Below are 14,398 nucleotides of genomic sequence, written 5' to 3'. Positions count from 1 at the left end.
CCCACCTGCCGCTTCTTGGCCTTCTGCTCTCTGCTCTCGCCCTCCTCCTCCTCCTCCCCGGAGGCGGGCTCGTCGGCAGCGTCGTGCAGCAGGAACTCGCACAGGCACTGCACGGGCAGCACGTCCAGGGAGCCCTCGCTGGACTGCACCAGGTCGGCCAGCCAGGGCATGGACTGGGAGGAAGCCTGGGCGGGGCGGCAGCCGCACGGCTTCTTCCGGCTAAGCCTGCCGCGGCCCCCTGACCCACCTGCCCGCCCCCAGCGAGGACTCCCGAGGCGGCCCTGTGTGTGCCCGGGAGCCCGTCGCCATGTAGCCCTGTCTCCGGGTGTGCCCTCTTCTGGCCACGGTCTCAGCTAACGCCGCAGCGCACTGACGCCCCTAGAAGGTTCCCCGCCCGCCCGCCTGCAGCCAGCCTCCTCTCCCAGACCACAGCGGGACTCACCTGCCTCTGGATGATGTTGAGGAGGAAGTCCGGGTTCCGGCTCCGACACAGCAGGTGCCCGAGGCGGAGGGACTGGTTGAGGCCTTTCACCTGATCCAGGACGTGAGGGGGAGGCCTCCGGGGCGGCCCTCTGAAAGTTCCACATGACCCAAGCGTGTCGAAGCCGCAAGCGCACTGCTCCCCAGTCGACAGTGCCGGGTGAGGGCGGGGCCGCCTGCCTCCCACCTGTGGGCAGCTGCCCGTCTTCCCCGAGGCCCGCGGTCCCTCCCCTCCTGGCCCAGCCACGGGGGGCTCTCGGCTCCACCATCGCCCAGCCGCGCGGAGGACCAGGACAGCGGCCAGGACGCGGCACCCCCGCCCGCCCCTGCCAGCCCGGGCCCGGCCCGAGCTCCGCGCCGCGCATACTGGGGCTCAAGGCTGGTGAGCTGGGACAGCAGCAGGCTGCTGCTCTCAGTGATGGTCTGCTTGGTGGACGCAGCGGCCAGGTGCCCCTCGAACGCCAGGATCTCCTGCTTCTCCCGCTGCGAGACCTGCAGCTCTCGGGTGACCATCTCAGTCCGGGTCTCCTCGTCCGTCAGGGTGCACGGTGGGTACGAGTAATTGCTGGGGACCAAGCAGGAGGAACCTGTCGCTGGGCCACCAGAGGCTGGCTGCCACCAGGCGGCGCTCAGGGTCGGGGGTCAGAACTTAGGGCGGTGTCCCTCGCCCAGGCCCAGCTCGAGCCGTCAGGCTGTGGAAGGGACCCGGGGGGGAGGGGGGGAAGCGTCGGCAACATGGTCACAGTCAGACCCCCATGAGGGAGGTGGGCAGCCCTCAGAGCCCACAGCCGGCCACCCTCTCTTCCCACACAGCTGAGTGCTGGCGCCTCCAAAATCAGCCAACGTGTCAGGATCCTGGACCCGAGCGGCATCTGTCCGGGATGGCCACATGGGACCCCTGGACCCTTTCCAACAGGCCAGGTGGCCCAGGGCACACAGGGCACCCCAGGCCGACTCACGGCTTCAAAGACACACGTGGCTTTCTGGGGGCACAAACAGCTGGACTCCTGTCACGTGTTCAAAATCTAACCTAGCTTCCTGAGACAGCCACAGGACGGCCCGGACAGGTGCAGCCTCGGGCCGCACCCAGACCCCACGGTTCCCACACGCCACGGCCTCAGGCTCCGCTCCACCTCAGCCAGCGTCCCGCGGCGACCCTCGCTGCCCCCGAGTGCGCCGGCAGGCTGCACCCGTCCCCGCTGCAGGAGCACAGCACACACACGCGTGCCGCCCAGGAGGGCCCAGGGCCCCACAGCACATGGCGTCGCTTGATCCCACTGCCCCCAGTCCAGCGAGGGGGCAGCCGCGCAGAGTAGGGAGACCGCAGAGCAGCGGGAGGCCCAGCGCGCCCCGCTCCCAGCGTAGCACCGGTGGGTCCGCCCTCCCAGTCCCAGAGCGGCAAGCCACTTACTTGGTCATCACCATCTCCATGAGCATCTTCAGTGTGGGGTACTCCTCCCAGGCGGCCAGGCCTAGGGAGCAAGGCGACAGCAGGTGGTAGCTGGGACGCCCGGCCGAAGACCCACCCCCTCCCACGCCCATCCTCCAGTGCCCAGCCAGGCTCTGCTCCAGGTCCCGACATGCAGGACGCCCAGAAGAGGGAAAGGTCAACACCGGCCCAGGGGACCACGGCTGGCCAGAGGGGGCTCACCGATGTTCTCTGGGTTGAACGCGGCGATGACCAGCAGTAGGGGCCACGCCTTCCAGTAGAGGGTGGAGATGGCGAGGTTCGGAGGCTGGTACCTGGGACGCAAGGTGTCGATGGCTCAGCCTCGGGCCAGGAGGTCCTGGACGGGAACGGGTCCAGGCCATGGCGGCAGCCGCTTCACAGACCCGAACGTCAGCACTGGAGCCTCAGTAACTCCTCTCTGGGACTTGCAGCCCCAGGATGTGCATGGCTGTATCCAGCACACCGCTCAGGCCCACACCCCAGCCCTGGGCTCCGGGACACGTGCCCTACTTCCCTCAGCCTTGGCCTCCCACCCTACAGCGCGGGAACAGGGGAAAGTGCTAACTACTGTTGTCATTCTCTGCGTCAGAAAACCAGAAAACACCCCAGTATCCGTCAACGCGTAACCATAACTTTCAAAAGCAACACATTGTGCTATCGTAATAACAGTCCTTTCAGATGATGCGACCGAAAGCAGCTAAGAAGCTGTTAGGAAAAATGAAATAAATCTGATATGATGACTTGGCAACACTCCCCAAACTCGTCTACAGCTTGGACACAGTCCCCCCACAATCCTGGTTGGCTTTTTTTGTGGAAATTGACCAGATAACCCTAAAATTCACATGGAAACGCGAAGACCCAGAAAAGCCAAAATAATGTTGAAAAAGAATAAAATTGGAGGACCCACACTTCCCAATTTCAAAACCCAGCACAAAGTTACAGTAATGAAGACAGAAGTGTGGGTGTGAGAACAGGCATCTAGGTCAATGGAACAGAACTGAGGATCCAGAAATAAACCTATATGTTTAAGGTCAACTGGTTACCCATAAAGGACAATGATTCATCCGCATGAAACAATGAAGTCAGAGCCGCACCTCACACCGTATACAAAAATAAATTCAAACTGGATAACAGACCTAAACATTAAGGCTAAAACCATAAAACTCTCAGGAGAAAACACAGGAATAGATCTTTGACACCTTAGATGAGGCAATGGTTTCTTACGCGTGACACGAAGACCCAAGAAACCGAAGAAAAATGAACTGCACCCTATCAGGATTAAAAAGCTTTTGTGTCTCAAACGGCACTAAGAAGGGAAATATCTACAAATTATAGGTGTGTTAAGGGTCTCACTCCAGGACCTATAAAGAGCCCTCACAATCCAACAACAAATATTCAAACAACCCAGTTAAAACTGGGCAAAGGACTCAGATAGACATCTCTCCAAAGAAGGTGTTCAAACAGCCACAAGCACGTGAAAAGCTGCTCGATGTCACTAGCGATTACAGAAATGGAAATCAAAGCCAAAATGAGGGACTTCCCTGGCGGTCCACTGGTTAGGGCTCTGCACTTCCACTGCAGGGGGCACAGGTCTGATCCCTGGTCAGGGAACCAAGATCCCACATGCTGCGGCCAAAAAAGAAAAAAAGCCGAAATGAGATGCCACTTCACACCCACTAAAACGACTAAAATAAAAAGATGGACCATCAGTCTCAGCAAAGATGTGGAGAAACAGGAACCCTCGGACCCTCTGCTGGGAAAGTGAAACGGTGCAGCCGCTGTGGGAAAGTCTGGTGGTTCCACAAAAGGTTAAACACGTGACCCAGCAATTCTACTCCTGGGTATCCTCGCGAGAACTGAAAACATACATCCTCACAAAAACGTATCCGTGGAGTTGCCAGCAGCATGGTTAACAACAGTGGAAACAACCTAAGTGGGCGTCAACCAGCAGACAGATCAACAAAACGCAGTGCCTGCGCTTGGCCACAGGGAGGGACAGAGTACAGGGGCAAAAACTAAAAGTCGGAGGGACCCCGCACACGTGGCGCTCAGTGCAAGGAGCCAGCCACACAGGACCACGCGCTTTATGACTCTGTTTACATAAAGTATCCGAAAACGTCCAATCCACAGGGACAGAGTTGATTCGTGGGGTCTAAGGCCTGTGGGTTTGGGGGCGGGGGGACAGGGAGCCACAGTTGGCGGGAACAGGTTCCTTAAGGGGACGTGGTTCTAAAGTTAGGCTGGCAATGGCTGCACAACCCCCCGAATGTACTAAAAGCACCAAATCACAAACTTTAGATGAGTGAAACATATGAGAAATGAGAGCCGTATCTCAGTCAAGCGGCTTAAGGAAACAGAGCACGAGCTCACTGCTGTCTAGAAAACACCGTGAATGTGTTCACACACAGGAAACAAGCATCTAAGTGACAAAGACCAAAAAGGGAGCAGGTCAGAGACCCAGGTGACGGCAGTCAACCAGGCCTTGGGTCGTTCGCCGCGCGGCCCAGCCTCGTGGGTGTCTGTGGACGGGCCCCTGGAGCCTTACCCAGGCGGGAGCTGGATGTTCTCCGGGTGATGGTAGGTGCACAGGTTCAGAACAGCGTCGATCAGCTGGATCCTCTCCACCTTCAGCACTTCCACATCTGAAAACCAGAAACCACACACGGCTCACTCGGTGGATGTCCAGGCCCAGACTCAGGCTGTGGACATCAGAGAGCGAGGAGACGGGGAAGCGGGGGCCGGGGACGACACGGGCACACGGCAGGATGCAATGACACACAGCCAGCGTGAGCTGGCCTGGGGAGCCGGGGCCCGTCTCCACCACGTGGCACCCGAGCTGGAGGGGAGCAGGCAGGACCGTGGGCAGCACAGCGCTGCTGGGCTCGGGGCAGGGCCGAGACGTGACCACGCCCGTTTCTGGAGCAGAAGCGCCAGGGCAGAGCCCCCGGGGAGGCAGCGAGCCCCGCCACACTGAAGGGTCCGCTCCAGGCCCATCGGCAATGGGACACACATACGCTCTAGAACAGGGACTGCTCTGCACAAGGCCACCGCAGTGGCCCGTTAAAGAGGCGAGAGACACACACTCCTGCCGAAGTTCAACCACATGGGAATGGGCACAAGTCCAGGGTGAGCTCCAGAATTAGCCTAAGGACTAGGTTGCCGTCCAAGACACACGCACAGCCTGATGTCCGATGCCCATGAGGTCAGCAGCGGGGGTGGAGCCCAGTGGCAGGAGGCCGTCACCCACAGGGGGCGGGACAAAGCCCGAGGCCCTCACCGTCGGCCTGCACGGCTGCAGCCCGCTTCACCAGGTGGTCGGCCAGCTCCAAAGCATCGGCGGGGCCCAGTGGAAGCTCCCGTGACAGCCCGATGACCAGGATGCGCATCAGCGTGTCCTCCAGGATGGGAACCTCTGAGCAGAGGCGGAGGAAGAAGCTGCGGGCACAGCAGGGAGAGGCTGGGCTGGCGGGAGCCCACCCCAAACCCGCCGGGGCCGCCCACCCCCACGGCGGGCGAGGAGGGAGCAGCCGCCCACCCTCCCCGTGGCCACTTGTGCCCGATGCCCCTGTGGACCACGCCCCGCCGTCCCGAGGAGGAATGTGAGGGGAGCCCAGCCTCGTCCCGCAGCCCCCGAGCTGTGACACGAGACGGGCGTGGAGCACAGGCGGGTGTGAGATGAGCACGCTGACCGGGCCCACAGTGGGGACGGACGGGAGCGGCCTGTCAGCACAGGGCAGGGTGTCCCCAGGCTCAGGGGACAGAGCACGACACTGGCTGAGGGAGGAAACACGCGCGTGCAGCTGCTTGGAAGCGAGGAGGGGCAGGGAGCTGGGGAGTCCCGGGGCACAGGCACCGGCTGAGTCCCCGGGAGGGCTGCAGGTGATGTAGCAGAGACACCACACCCTTGGGAAAAGCGGCACAGGGTGTGCCAGGCGGGACAGGGACGGTGACCCTGACCAAGACCAGACAGTCTCTGGGCTGGCTTCAGTGAGCCTGGCCTGGGCAGCCCTCGTGGCCCAGGGCCGGAAGGCGTGCTCACTTGCGGTCACTCTCGGGTGGCCAGTTGTCCCATTTGTAGTAGGTCTCGGGCTGCTCTGTGAAGAGCACCTTGTGAAGGCTGCAGGGTGGAGAGAGGCATCAGGGTTGGAGCAGACAGGGCCCCCCGCCAACCCTGTCAGCCCCCACGGGCTGCGAAGCCGCACGTGCAGAGGGACCGCCCGATTCTTGAGCTCGGCAACCCCATGGCACCTCTGGAGGGCCTCCAGCCACCCCCCAATAAGGCCTGGGCGGCTGGCAGGTGACAGAGCCCCCCAGCAGGGGGCTCCCAACCCTGGTCAGACGGGACCCCACCTCCCCTTGTAGGAGAAGGCTCTGCCCGAGGCCCTGACATCACACAAGGGTCGGCTGCTGCCCACCAGCCCCTCTGGTTCCTAAGAGGCTAGTGCGAGCCGGTGGCCTGTCACCTATGAGGTGAGCCCTGTCACTCATCACCAGTCAGACCAGGGAGTGGCTGCTCATCCCGAGCAGAAGAGCAGCGGCCGTACCAGTGCACGTAGTCCTTGGGGGCGAGCTTGCTGATGGAGGGGACGACGGTGTGCAGCCACCAGACGGCGTCCCGCTGGATTGCGGCGATCTGGTTCTGGAAGGAGCGCAGCACCTCCAGGTCTGCGGGGTACAAGACAGTTACAGAGCCCGCACGGCAGCCAGAGGGTCTAGCTCAAGGCCAGGCGCAGGAAGGAGGCCTGGGCGGCACAAGCATTCCGCACCGTCTGCAGGTGAGGAAGGCAGACCGGAGACGGAGTGGGGAACTCGGCTAGGATAAGGTTCAGTGAACACCTGACCACCCTCACAGGCCCAGGGCAACTCGGGGAACTGAAACCCTCAGGTTCCAAGTGTCCTTCCAGCCAATCGCTTAAGGGGCCTGTGCAGCCAGGCCTCCCCAGGATCAGCCATGAACCAAAGCCGGCTGACCCGAACACCACCGCCCTGCTTCCCCACCTACCCCTGGCCCAAGGGCCACGAGCCCGAAATGCCTTCACAACGGCACCAGGATCCACGTGAACAAACCATCCAAGCAGAGAACGGGCCTGGACCAGGAGCTGGTGTTCTCAGCCCAGATGGGAGGAACAGGAACCAGCAGGTTCCACAAGCTCCCTCGGTCTCTCGGAGCTGTGCCGTGGGAGCGCCCCTTCCCGCTCCCTGCCTGGGCCTCGGGGACGGCCTACAGCCGCGGAAGCACCCACCATTGCCAGGCCCGGAGCCTTACTCTTTTTCTCTCCTTTGTCCCAGGCGATGCCGGCCTCCTTCACCTGGGCCGTGATGCCCAGCATCATGGACACGGCCAGCACGTCTGTGATGTGCACCACGAAGCGCTCCTGCAAGCACAGCCCAGCTCAGCGGGGTCTGCATCCCTTGCCCAGGTCCTGGGCACACGAGCCACCGGGACAGGAGAACGCTGGACGGAAGGAGGCCTTGGGACCAAGAACCGGCCAGCAGCAAGGCCAAGCCGGGCCACAGGCAGGGAGGAGGCTCAGCCAACAGAGCTGGACGAAGCCCGCCCTCCCGAGAAGAGGACCACCCCGTGGGCTGTCTGCCGACCTGCCCACATGGCACTCAAGACCCTCCACCCCCGGCCCCAAGTCCTGCTCTCCAGCGGCACCTCCCGCTGCCCCCAAACACCCCAAAATCTACGGCCCTCTGTGCACCATCTGCGTCGCCCTGGCTGCCCCAGCCCCGAGGTCACCGGCTCCCCTGGGGGCACCCGGCCAGTCCCTCCTTGGACCTCGCAGGATGCAGCCCCCGCTGCCTCCGGGATGGGCCACCGTGCACACGGGGCACCAATCAGAGCCAGGTGCACTCCGGACAGCGCAGGGGAAACCGCTGGGCGGGACCCGAGCACTAGGCAACCCGCACGGGCCTGGGGGCCGCCCACCTTGAACTCCATGTCCAGGTACTGGGGCTCCTTGCGCTCCTGCATGAGCCCCAGGCAGAAGGCCTGGAAGTTGATCTCGTGCTTCGTCTGCTTGATGATCTCGCGCAGCAGGGCCCGCGAGGCCCGCAGGTAGTCGTCCTTGTTGGTCAGCAGGTCCTGGAACACCATGGCCAGGAACTGGGGGACAGAGAGCGCCAGCAGCTGCCGGGGCCGCCCGCCAGCTTCCGTCCTCACCAGGCTGCGGGAGGTCTTCCCAGGGCCCCCGGACGAGGCCCCCGCCAGCTCCCGCTGCACGCCCAGGCCCGGCCCCCGGCCCCCCCCCCCCCGAGCCTCTCTCACACGGCTTGGTGGGCGCGCAGTGCACCTACCTGGGCATGGGCTGGCCCTCCTGATCCGGGCTGAGCTTCTCCTCCGCGATCAGCAGCTCTGTCTGGCTGTCCTCCTCCTCCGTGAGGGAGGGGTGGGGGCTGCTCCCTGCACACGAGCGGCTCGTGGATACGTGCGCCCAGCTGGCCCTCGGGCACCCACGCCCCCGGTGGTGCCTGGCGCCGCGGAGGGAGGCGAACCGCCCCGGCCCCTCCCGCGGGGAACCCCGGCCCGGCCGCCCAGCCTCTCTCACCGGCACTGAGTTCCCCTCCGCTGCGCCCCGCCTCCCCCTGCAGCAGCACGCTCTTGGGGGGCATCTTGGTGTTAAAGGCCGTCTGGATGTTGTCCACAAAGGTCTTGCAGTGCGGGCTGTCCACCCAGATCCGCTCCCCCAGAGAGTCTTCAATGTACACCTGTGAGGACGAGGCCTGCACCTCCTGCCTGCCCTCTGCCACGTCCCAGCGGCGCCGCGGGAACGAGCGAGCCGGGTGCTTCCCCAGGGCCCCAGCGGACAGGAGCAGGGCCGCCAGACACAGCCCTCCAGGAAGAACGCGTTCAATTGCCCCTCTCTCGCCCCGGGGCTCCAGCGGCGCAGCCCACCTCCCACGGCCCTGTGCCCCCTTCACCGCAGCGGCGACCTCCTGGGAGAGGCCCACTCACCTTGACAAAGATCTCGGGCCAGTTCTCATCCTCCTCGTACGCGGCCATGAGGAGGCTGCAGGCCAGCACGGACACCAGGCTGTTCCCCTTGGCCTTGAAGTTGATGGAGGCGTCCCGCCGCAGGAGGCTGCACAGAGCCTGCAAGAGACGGCGTGGTGGCCGGGGAGGCCCGTCTTGCCTCCACCTGCCCCTTCCCAGGATGGAGGAGGGGACGCCCGGCCCTCACCTCGATGACCCCCTCCGTGGCGAAGATGTTGGGCTTGATCTTGGCCAGGTACATGAGGCTCAGGTACAGGGTGCTGTCCGGCTTGGCCCGCGTGACCTTCAGCTGCTTCACGGCCCCGCACAGCACTCCCTCCAGCCTGTCGTCGTTGCCCTCCAGCTCGGCCGCCTCGATCTCATCCAGCAGCACCGCAGGCGGGACTGGCGGGGGAGACGGGGCCCTGTCAGGCAGGCAGCTCCGCGCAGAGGCTTGCGGGGGCCCCAGGCCACGGGCTGACTGGGCCAACCACCAGAGACCGGCCGGCGAGGGTCTCAGGGCTGAGCCGGTCTCCCAGGAGGCCGACGCCGGGCAGATGCTGCCCCGACCCGCGGGAACGACCAAGACCACGAAGGGTCGGCCTTAGCCAGGTGCCACCACGGCCCTCTCGCCACACCCACACGGCTACCCAAGGGTGATCTGTTCTTGAGACACCTACTTTCCTACAAGTTGGACATTTTTCCTAAGCTTTTAAGTTAGCCAGCACGATGCACCCGCAGCCTTCCTTCTCTTCTGTCGTGGCCGCTTCTTTGCCGTCCCTCCCTGGGTCTGTCCCGCAGAGGCTTTTCTGCTCTGTCTTTGCAAGGAACCCACTGGGGGCTTCGAACCTCTTCCTACACAGCTGCCCTCTGCTCTGCTCTCCACCCCTTTCCTCTTCACTTCCTTGCGCGCGTCCTCTGTCCCCCACCTTACTTCTCCGACGGGAACCGCAGCTCCGGCACAGCCCCTGCCCGCACTTGAGTCCACGCTCCTCTGAGGGTCCCTCTCGGCTGGGCTTCGGCTCCAACCCATGTTTGCTCTGCGCTGCGTTTGTGACTGTTGCGTTCTACCTATTTTCTCACTTCCATTACGATATCTTCTCTGACCCAAGGGGTTTTTTAGGATTGTGTTTTTGGATACCCAAACAATGGAAGGAGGCGTTGTTACTGATTTCTAACTTAACTGCACTGAAGACAGAGAATTCAACAGTAGCCCCTGAGTGCCTTCTGTGTGCCGGGGAAAATGACAAATAGGCAGGAAAGATGGACCAGAGCTACGGAACGTCCTGGCCGTGGAGATGTTCCAAGCACCACATGCTACAAGTAGCTCAAGTCAGCCTTTTCTCCGTTCTGCTAAAGGTGTTTGTAAAATACGTTATCGTTCTGGACGTGCTTTTCAGAATCGTATTCCATCCAACCTTCAAAGCCACCTTTTCTGGGAGTCACGCAATGGTAAAACAATACCGAAGCACAGCCAGCAGCGCAGACGACCGTGGCCTGAGTCAGGACTCGGCCCCGCAAGCGCTTCCAGGCCTGACGGGCACCAGCCACCAGCGGAGGGCCCTGAACCGAGGGTCTGACTCAGCTCCCAAAGCACTGCTCCAGCCCCGTCCTCTGCCTCGGCTCTGGCCACTGCGTGCCCCGTTCCCCAAGCACAGGTCCCGCTCCAGGACGTGGGCCTCCCCTCAGTGGTTTCTCCTCCAACAGCCTGCACTGCCTGTTAAGATCCCATCCAGCCTTTCAGGCTCAGTTTCACGCTCCGGTTCCCTGATGGGCCTTCCCTCTCCGGACGCTGTCCCGTGAGCACCTGTACGCTCAACACCTGGGACTGGTGTGCTGTTTAACAGACCTGATCTACAGGGCCTCGTGGGGCCACTAGAAATAATCAACGGAAAGATGGTACAGAAAAGTAAGGGAACGTTAGGGGCACACAAAATTAAAAGCTTTCGTGTAAACAGCGGGCTTGTGGATCAGCTATAATCTGTCTTTAATGCTGTCGTGTTACCTTTCCAGCTAAGAGAATAAGAGCAGGGAGGTAAGGCCTTCATTGTCAGGAGCCGGGAGAAAGGAGGAGGCAGCACAAACCTCCTCGTCCCGGGGGGAGAGGGGTCCTCACGAGACGTACAGGCTACGAGAACAGCACCTGTCTGGGTGCGCTGCCCTGTACCCCCCATGCTCAGAGCAGAGCCCGTCACCGTGGAGCGAGCCCGTTCCCAGAGGGCAGGCGCTGGCGGCCCCCAGGAGTGCATCAGCCTCACACCAGCTCCGCCCCCGGAGCTGGGACAATGGAAATCCGTACAAGGCTTTCCAATCCAGGAGGCCCTGGCACATGCCCTGTCTGCTTCACAGAGAAGGCCACCGAGACGCGCGCCATCAACGCTGCTCCCGCTACGTGGCAGCAGCCCATTCGGGCCCCAGATCTACCTGTGCCGTCTTGCCCTGAGCGACACAAGCACTTCCCATCGCTGTCACAGAATCTGAAGCACAGTGGGGTGAAGGCACCCTTACGAGAGGTGCTTTGAAAAACAAACTTGCAGATGACTCCTGGCCTCCATTCTCCAAAGAACCTACACTCCACCTACAGTGCTAAGCCAGAAGTGGCCGTTCCAAACCCCTGGTGCACAGACAAGGCGTGGGCTACATCCTCTGGGGGACGTCAGGGGCTGACTTTACCTTCAATCGGGACCACAGACGGTTCCTTAATCGAGGGAGAGATAGCACGTTTCTCTGCCACTGCGGCCTCAGCCAGGCGTCCCAGGGCACTCAGAGGGGGTGTGGAGGAGAGTTTCGGGCGCTTGGTGAGCCCGGTCAGGGCCGAGGCGCCCGCCAGAGCAGCCGCAGCATCCCGCTTGCGCTCCGAGGGCAGGCTGGAAGGGGCAGGCTTCAGCAGGGTGGATGCCGTTTTCGATTCAGTGGCCTGACCCTTCGAGCCCAGAGCAATGAAGTCTCCTGGAGGAGGGTGCCCTGCAGAGAAGAGACATGGAGAAACGGGCACCTTCACACAGTGGCCGAGGTGGAAAGGGTGTCCGAGACCAACTCCAACCTCCTGTGATTTCCGAGGGGATTAAACAAGGGCTGGGGGAGGCAAGAAACCAGTCACCCAGCAAGTCCACGGCAGAGCTGGGACCGTATGACGGGAGCAACGACAGCCAGCCACACAGAGCTTACTACAGACCAGGCCACCTCTTGTGGACAAGTGTCAGTCCCCTTAACCCTCAACGAGTTTCTGGAACAGGCAGCGTTACTCTCACTTTACAGGTGAGGACAACCAGGCACAGAGAGGTTAAGTAACGTGCCCAAGGCCACACAGCTTGGAGTGGCAAAGCGCGGGGCTGAGGCCAGTCTGGCTCCAGCCTGCTTTTAGCCACTGTGTTTGTGCTGCCCCCTCCTCCCAGCTCGCGACTCCCAGAGCCGCCGGGACCAAGGGCTGCCCTTCGAGACCCCATTCCTGGAAACCGCGTTCGGCTCGGAGTAACGAAGCCGCGACCCGACAGAGGAGCCAGGCCGGAAGCCCCGAAGCCGCGCCGCCGGGAGAGGTCGCGCACCCGAAGGCTTGGCCGCAGCGCTGGGCCTGCGGACGGTGGTGGGCTTGGCCCGGTTCATTCTGTCCCCGTCCCTTCGCCGCCGCTCGCTGCCGACGCCTCACTCCGGAGAAGACCAGCGCAAGTCAGTCGTCCGCCGTTCGCCCATTCATTCGGATCCACCGTCCGGGGTTGGGGTTCGGGGCGAACGGCCAGCCCCGCCGCGCGCAGCCACTCCCGAAGGGGCCGCGCGACCCCACCTCCCCGCCTCGGACCCCGGGAGGGTGTATCTCGCCGGCAGCCGCTGCCCAATCACTCCTAGTGATGGCCCATCGCACCGGCTCCCCGCCACCGCCACGGCCGCCCCGGAACCGGAAGCTGCCCTCGGAGCCCGACTTCCGGAACACCCGGCAGCAAAACAGCGCGGCGGGGTTGGGGGGGACGGCGAGGAAGCGAGAGGGTCCGCGGAGCCTGCAGCGCTCTCTGGCGGCGGGAGGCCGGCGGGGCCTCGCAGCCGCTGATATCTACCTGGCGAGGCGGACGCTGTCACCCCCTCCTGCAGGTGAGGCTGACCTTAGAAAGTGACGTGCCCAAGGACAGACAGACAGGAAGGGTGGCCTCGGATGCTAACCCATACGTGCTGGAACTTTAGAGTCCTCTCCCATTTGTGGGTAAAAGGGCAGGTTCTAGGTCCCCTGGTGGGGTCCAGAAGGGAGCCCAGCAGCCGCGAGTGGGCAAAGCCGGCAGAAGGGCGGGGGCCCAGGTGAGGCCAGGCCCTCATCAGAGCAGCGCGGAGGGCATCCATCAGCCTCAGTTTGCCGGCCTACGCAGTGGGTCACGGTGATATTCACCAGGTCTGCTCAGTGGCAGAGGATTTGGGGTCCATGCTCAGACCCTCGCGTCCTCCTCTTACTGGGGGTCTTCATGCCGTCCCGGGGCTCTGCACCCCGCCACTTGCAGCGGGCAGCCTCCCTCGAGGGCAGCCCTGATGGGTCCCTGCAGAGCGGAGCGGGGTCCCTGCGCGAAGGGCAAGGTGCTCCCAACAGAGCAAGTGCGTCAGAAAGGCAGCATCGCAGACAAACGAAGCCGGACGTGGGCCAAAGCTGTAAAATGGATTTTACTCAGTAACGACTGCGGCGGGGAAAGCGCTGCGTTTTAAAGGGAGAAGGAGGGGGCGGGCCCAGGTGAAAACTCGCAGCCGGTGACGTGATGTCTGGGCGTGACGCTCGCGGGCCAGAGGCCACCGGAGGCATTAGGGTAGGCGGCCTCACCGACCTCAAGCCACTGAGACTCGGACCAAGAGCTCAGGCCGTGCTTGCCTGCAGCCTGGCGTGCAGAAGGGCCCGACTTCGGGAATGTGTTCCTCGTCCTCTCTCCACCCTGAAGCCCCCACCAGCCACCAGCCAAGATAGCGCGCCATCTTGGAAGCTCTCCCACCCATCGCAGCGTGGAGCAGAGACAGCCCTGCCCAAATTGCAGACGAGCAAAACCGCGATTGTTACTATTGTAGGTCACTAAGGTTTAAAAAACCTTTTGGGGACATAATTTCAAACTTATGGAAAATTTGCAAGAATAGTACAAAGAATTCCCATATATCCCTCACCCTGTACCCTAAAGGTTAACATCTTACTATCGTTGATTTATTCATTTCTCTCCGTTCGGATTTTTTTTCCTGAATTATTTAAGAATTGCAGAAGAGTCCCCTTAACTCCTAAATTCTTGAGTGTATATTTTCTAAAAATAAGACATTCTGTTATGTAACAACAACAGTACAATTATCAAATAAAGAAATTAACATGAAAACAATACTCTTCATTATGCTAAGGCCTTATTAAGACTTTGTCGGGACTTCCCTCGTGGCACAGCAGATAAGACTCCATGCTCCCAATGCAGGGGGCCCAGGTTTGACCCCTGGTCAGGGAACGCGATCCCGTGGGCTGCAACTAAGCGTTTGTGTGCTGCAACTAATGA

At 62.0% G+C, this 14,398-nt stretch overlaps 1 protein-coding gene across 1 annotated transcript in view; it reads right to left on the bottom strand.

The window, feature by feature from the left end:
* Positions 1 to 12,795, bottom strand: part of INTS1 (integrator complex subunit 1) — a 27,831-nt gene extending 15,036 nt beyond the window's left edge. The window contains exons 1-17 of the mRNA XM_024763509.1: positions 12,452 to 12,795; positions 11,580 to 11,870; positions 9,115 to 9,311; positions 8,889 to 9,026; positions 8,482 to 8,641; positions 8,231 to 8,336; positions 7,863 to 8,100; positions 7,197 to 7,305; positions 6,475 to 6,595; positions 5,970 to 6,047; positions 5,208 to 5,365; positions 4,476 to 4,572; positions 2,132 to 2,223; positions 1,892 to 1,952; positions 848 to 1,045; positions 443 to 572; positions 6 to 185 (exon numbers count right to left, since the gene is read on the bottom strand). Of these exons, the coding sequence (XP_024619277.1) occupies positions 6 to 185; positions 443 to 572; positions 848 to 1,045; positions 1,892 to 1,952; positions 2,132 to 2,223; positions 4,476 to 4,572; positions 5,208 to 5,365; positions 5,970 to 6,047; positions 6,475 to 6,595; positions 7,197 to 7,305; positions 7,863 to 8,100; positions 8,231 to 8,336; positions 8,482 to 8,641; positions 8,889 to 9,026; positions 9,115 to 9,311; positions 11,580 to 11,870; positions 12,452 to 12,509 (2,412 nt within the window). The 5' untranslated portion in view covers positions 12,510 to 12,795. The remainder of the gene's footprint in view (positions 1 to 5; positions 186 to 442; positions 573 to 847; positions 1,046 to 1,891; positions 1,953 to 2,131; positions 2,224 to 4,475; positions 4,573 to 5,207; positions 5,366 to 5,969; positions 6,048 to 6,474; positions 6,596 to 7,196; positions 7,306 to 7,862; positions 8,101 to 8,230; positions 8,337 to 8,481; positions 8,642 to 8,888; positions 9,027 to 9,114; positions 9,312 to 11,579; positions 11,871 to 12,451) is intronic.
* Between the last annotated feature and the right edge of the window lie 1,603 nt (positions 12,796 to 14,398).

Source organism: Neophocaena asiaeorientalis, unplaced genomic scaffold, assembly GCF_003031525.2.
Source record: "Neophocaena asiaeorientalis asiaeorientalis breed wild unplaced genomic scaffold, Neophocaena_asiaeorientalis_V1.1 scaffold223, whole genome shotgun sequence".
Lineage (NCBI taxonomy): Eukaryota > Metazoa > Chordata > Mammalia > Artiodactyla > Phocoenidae > Neophocaena > Neophocaena asiaeorientalis.
Note: the sequence above shows the minus strand (reverse complement) of the source record. Positions and strands in the feature narration are given on the sequence as shown.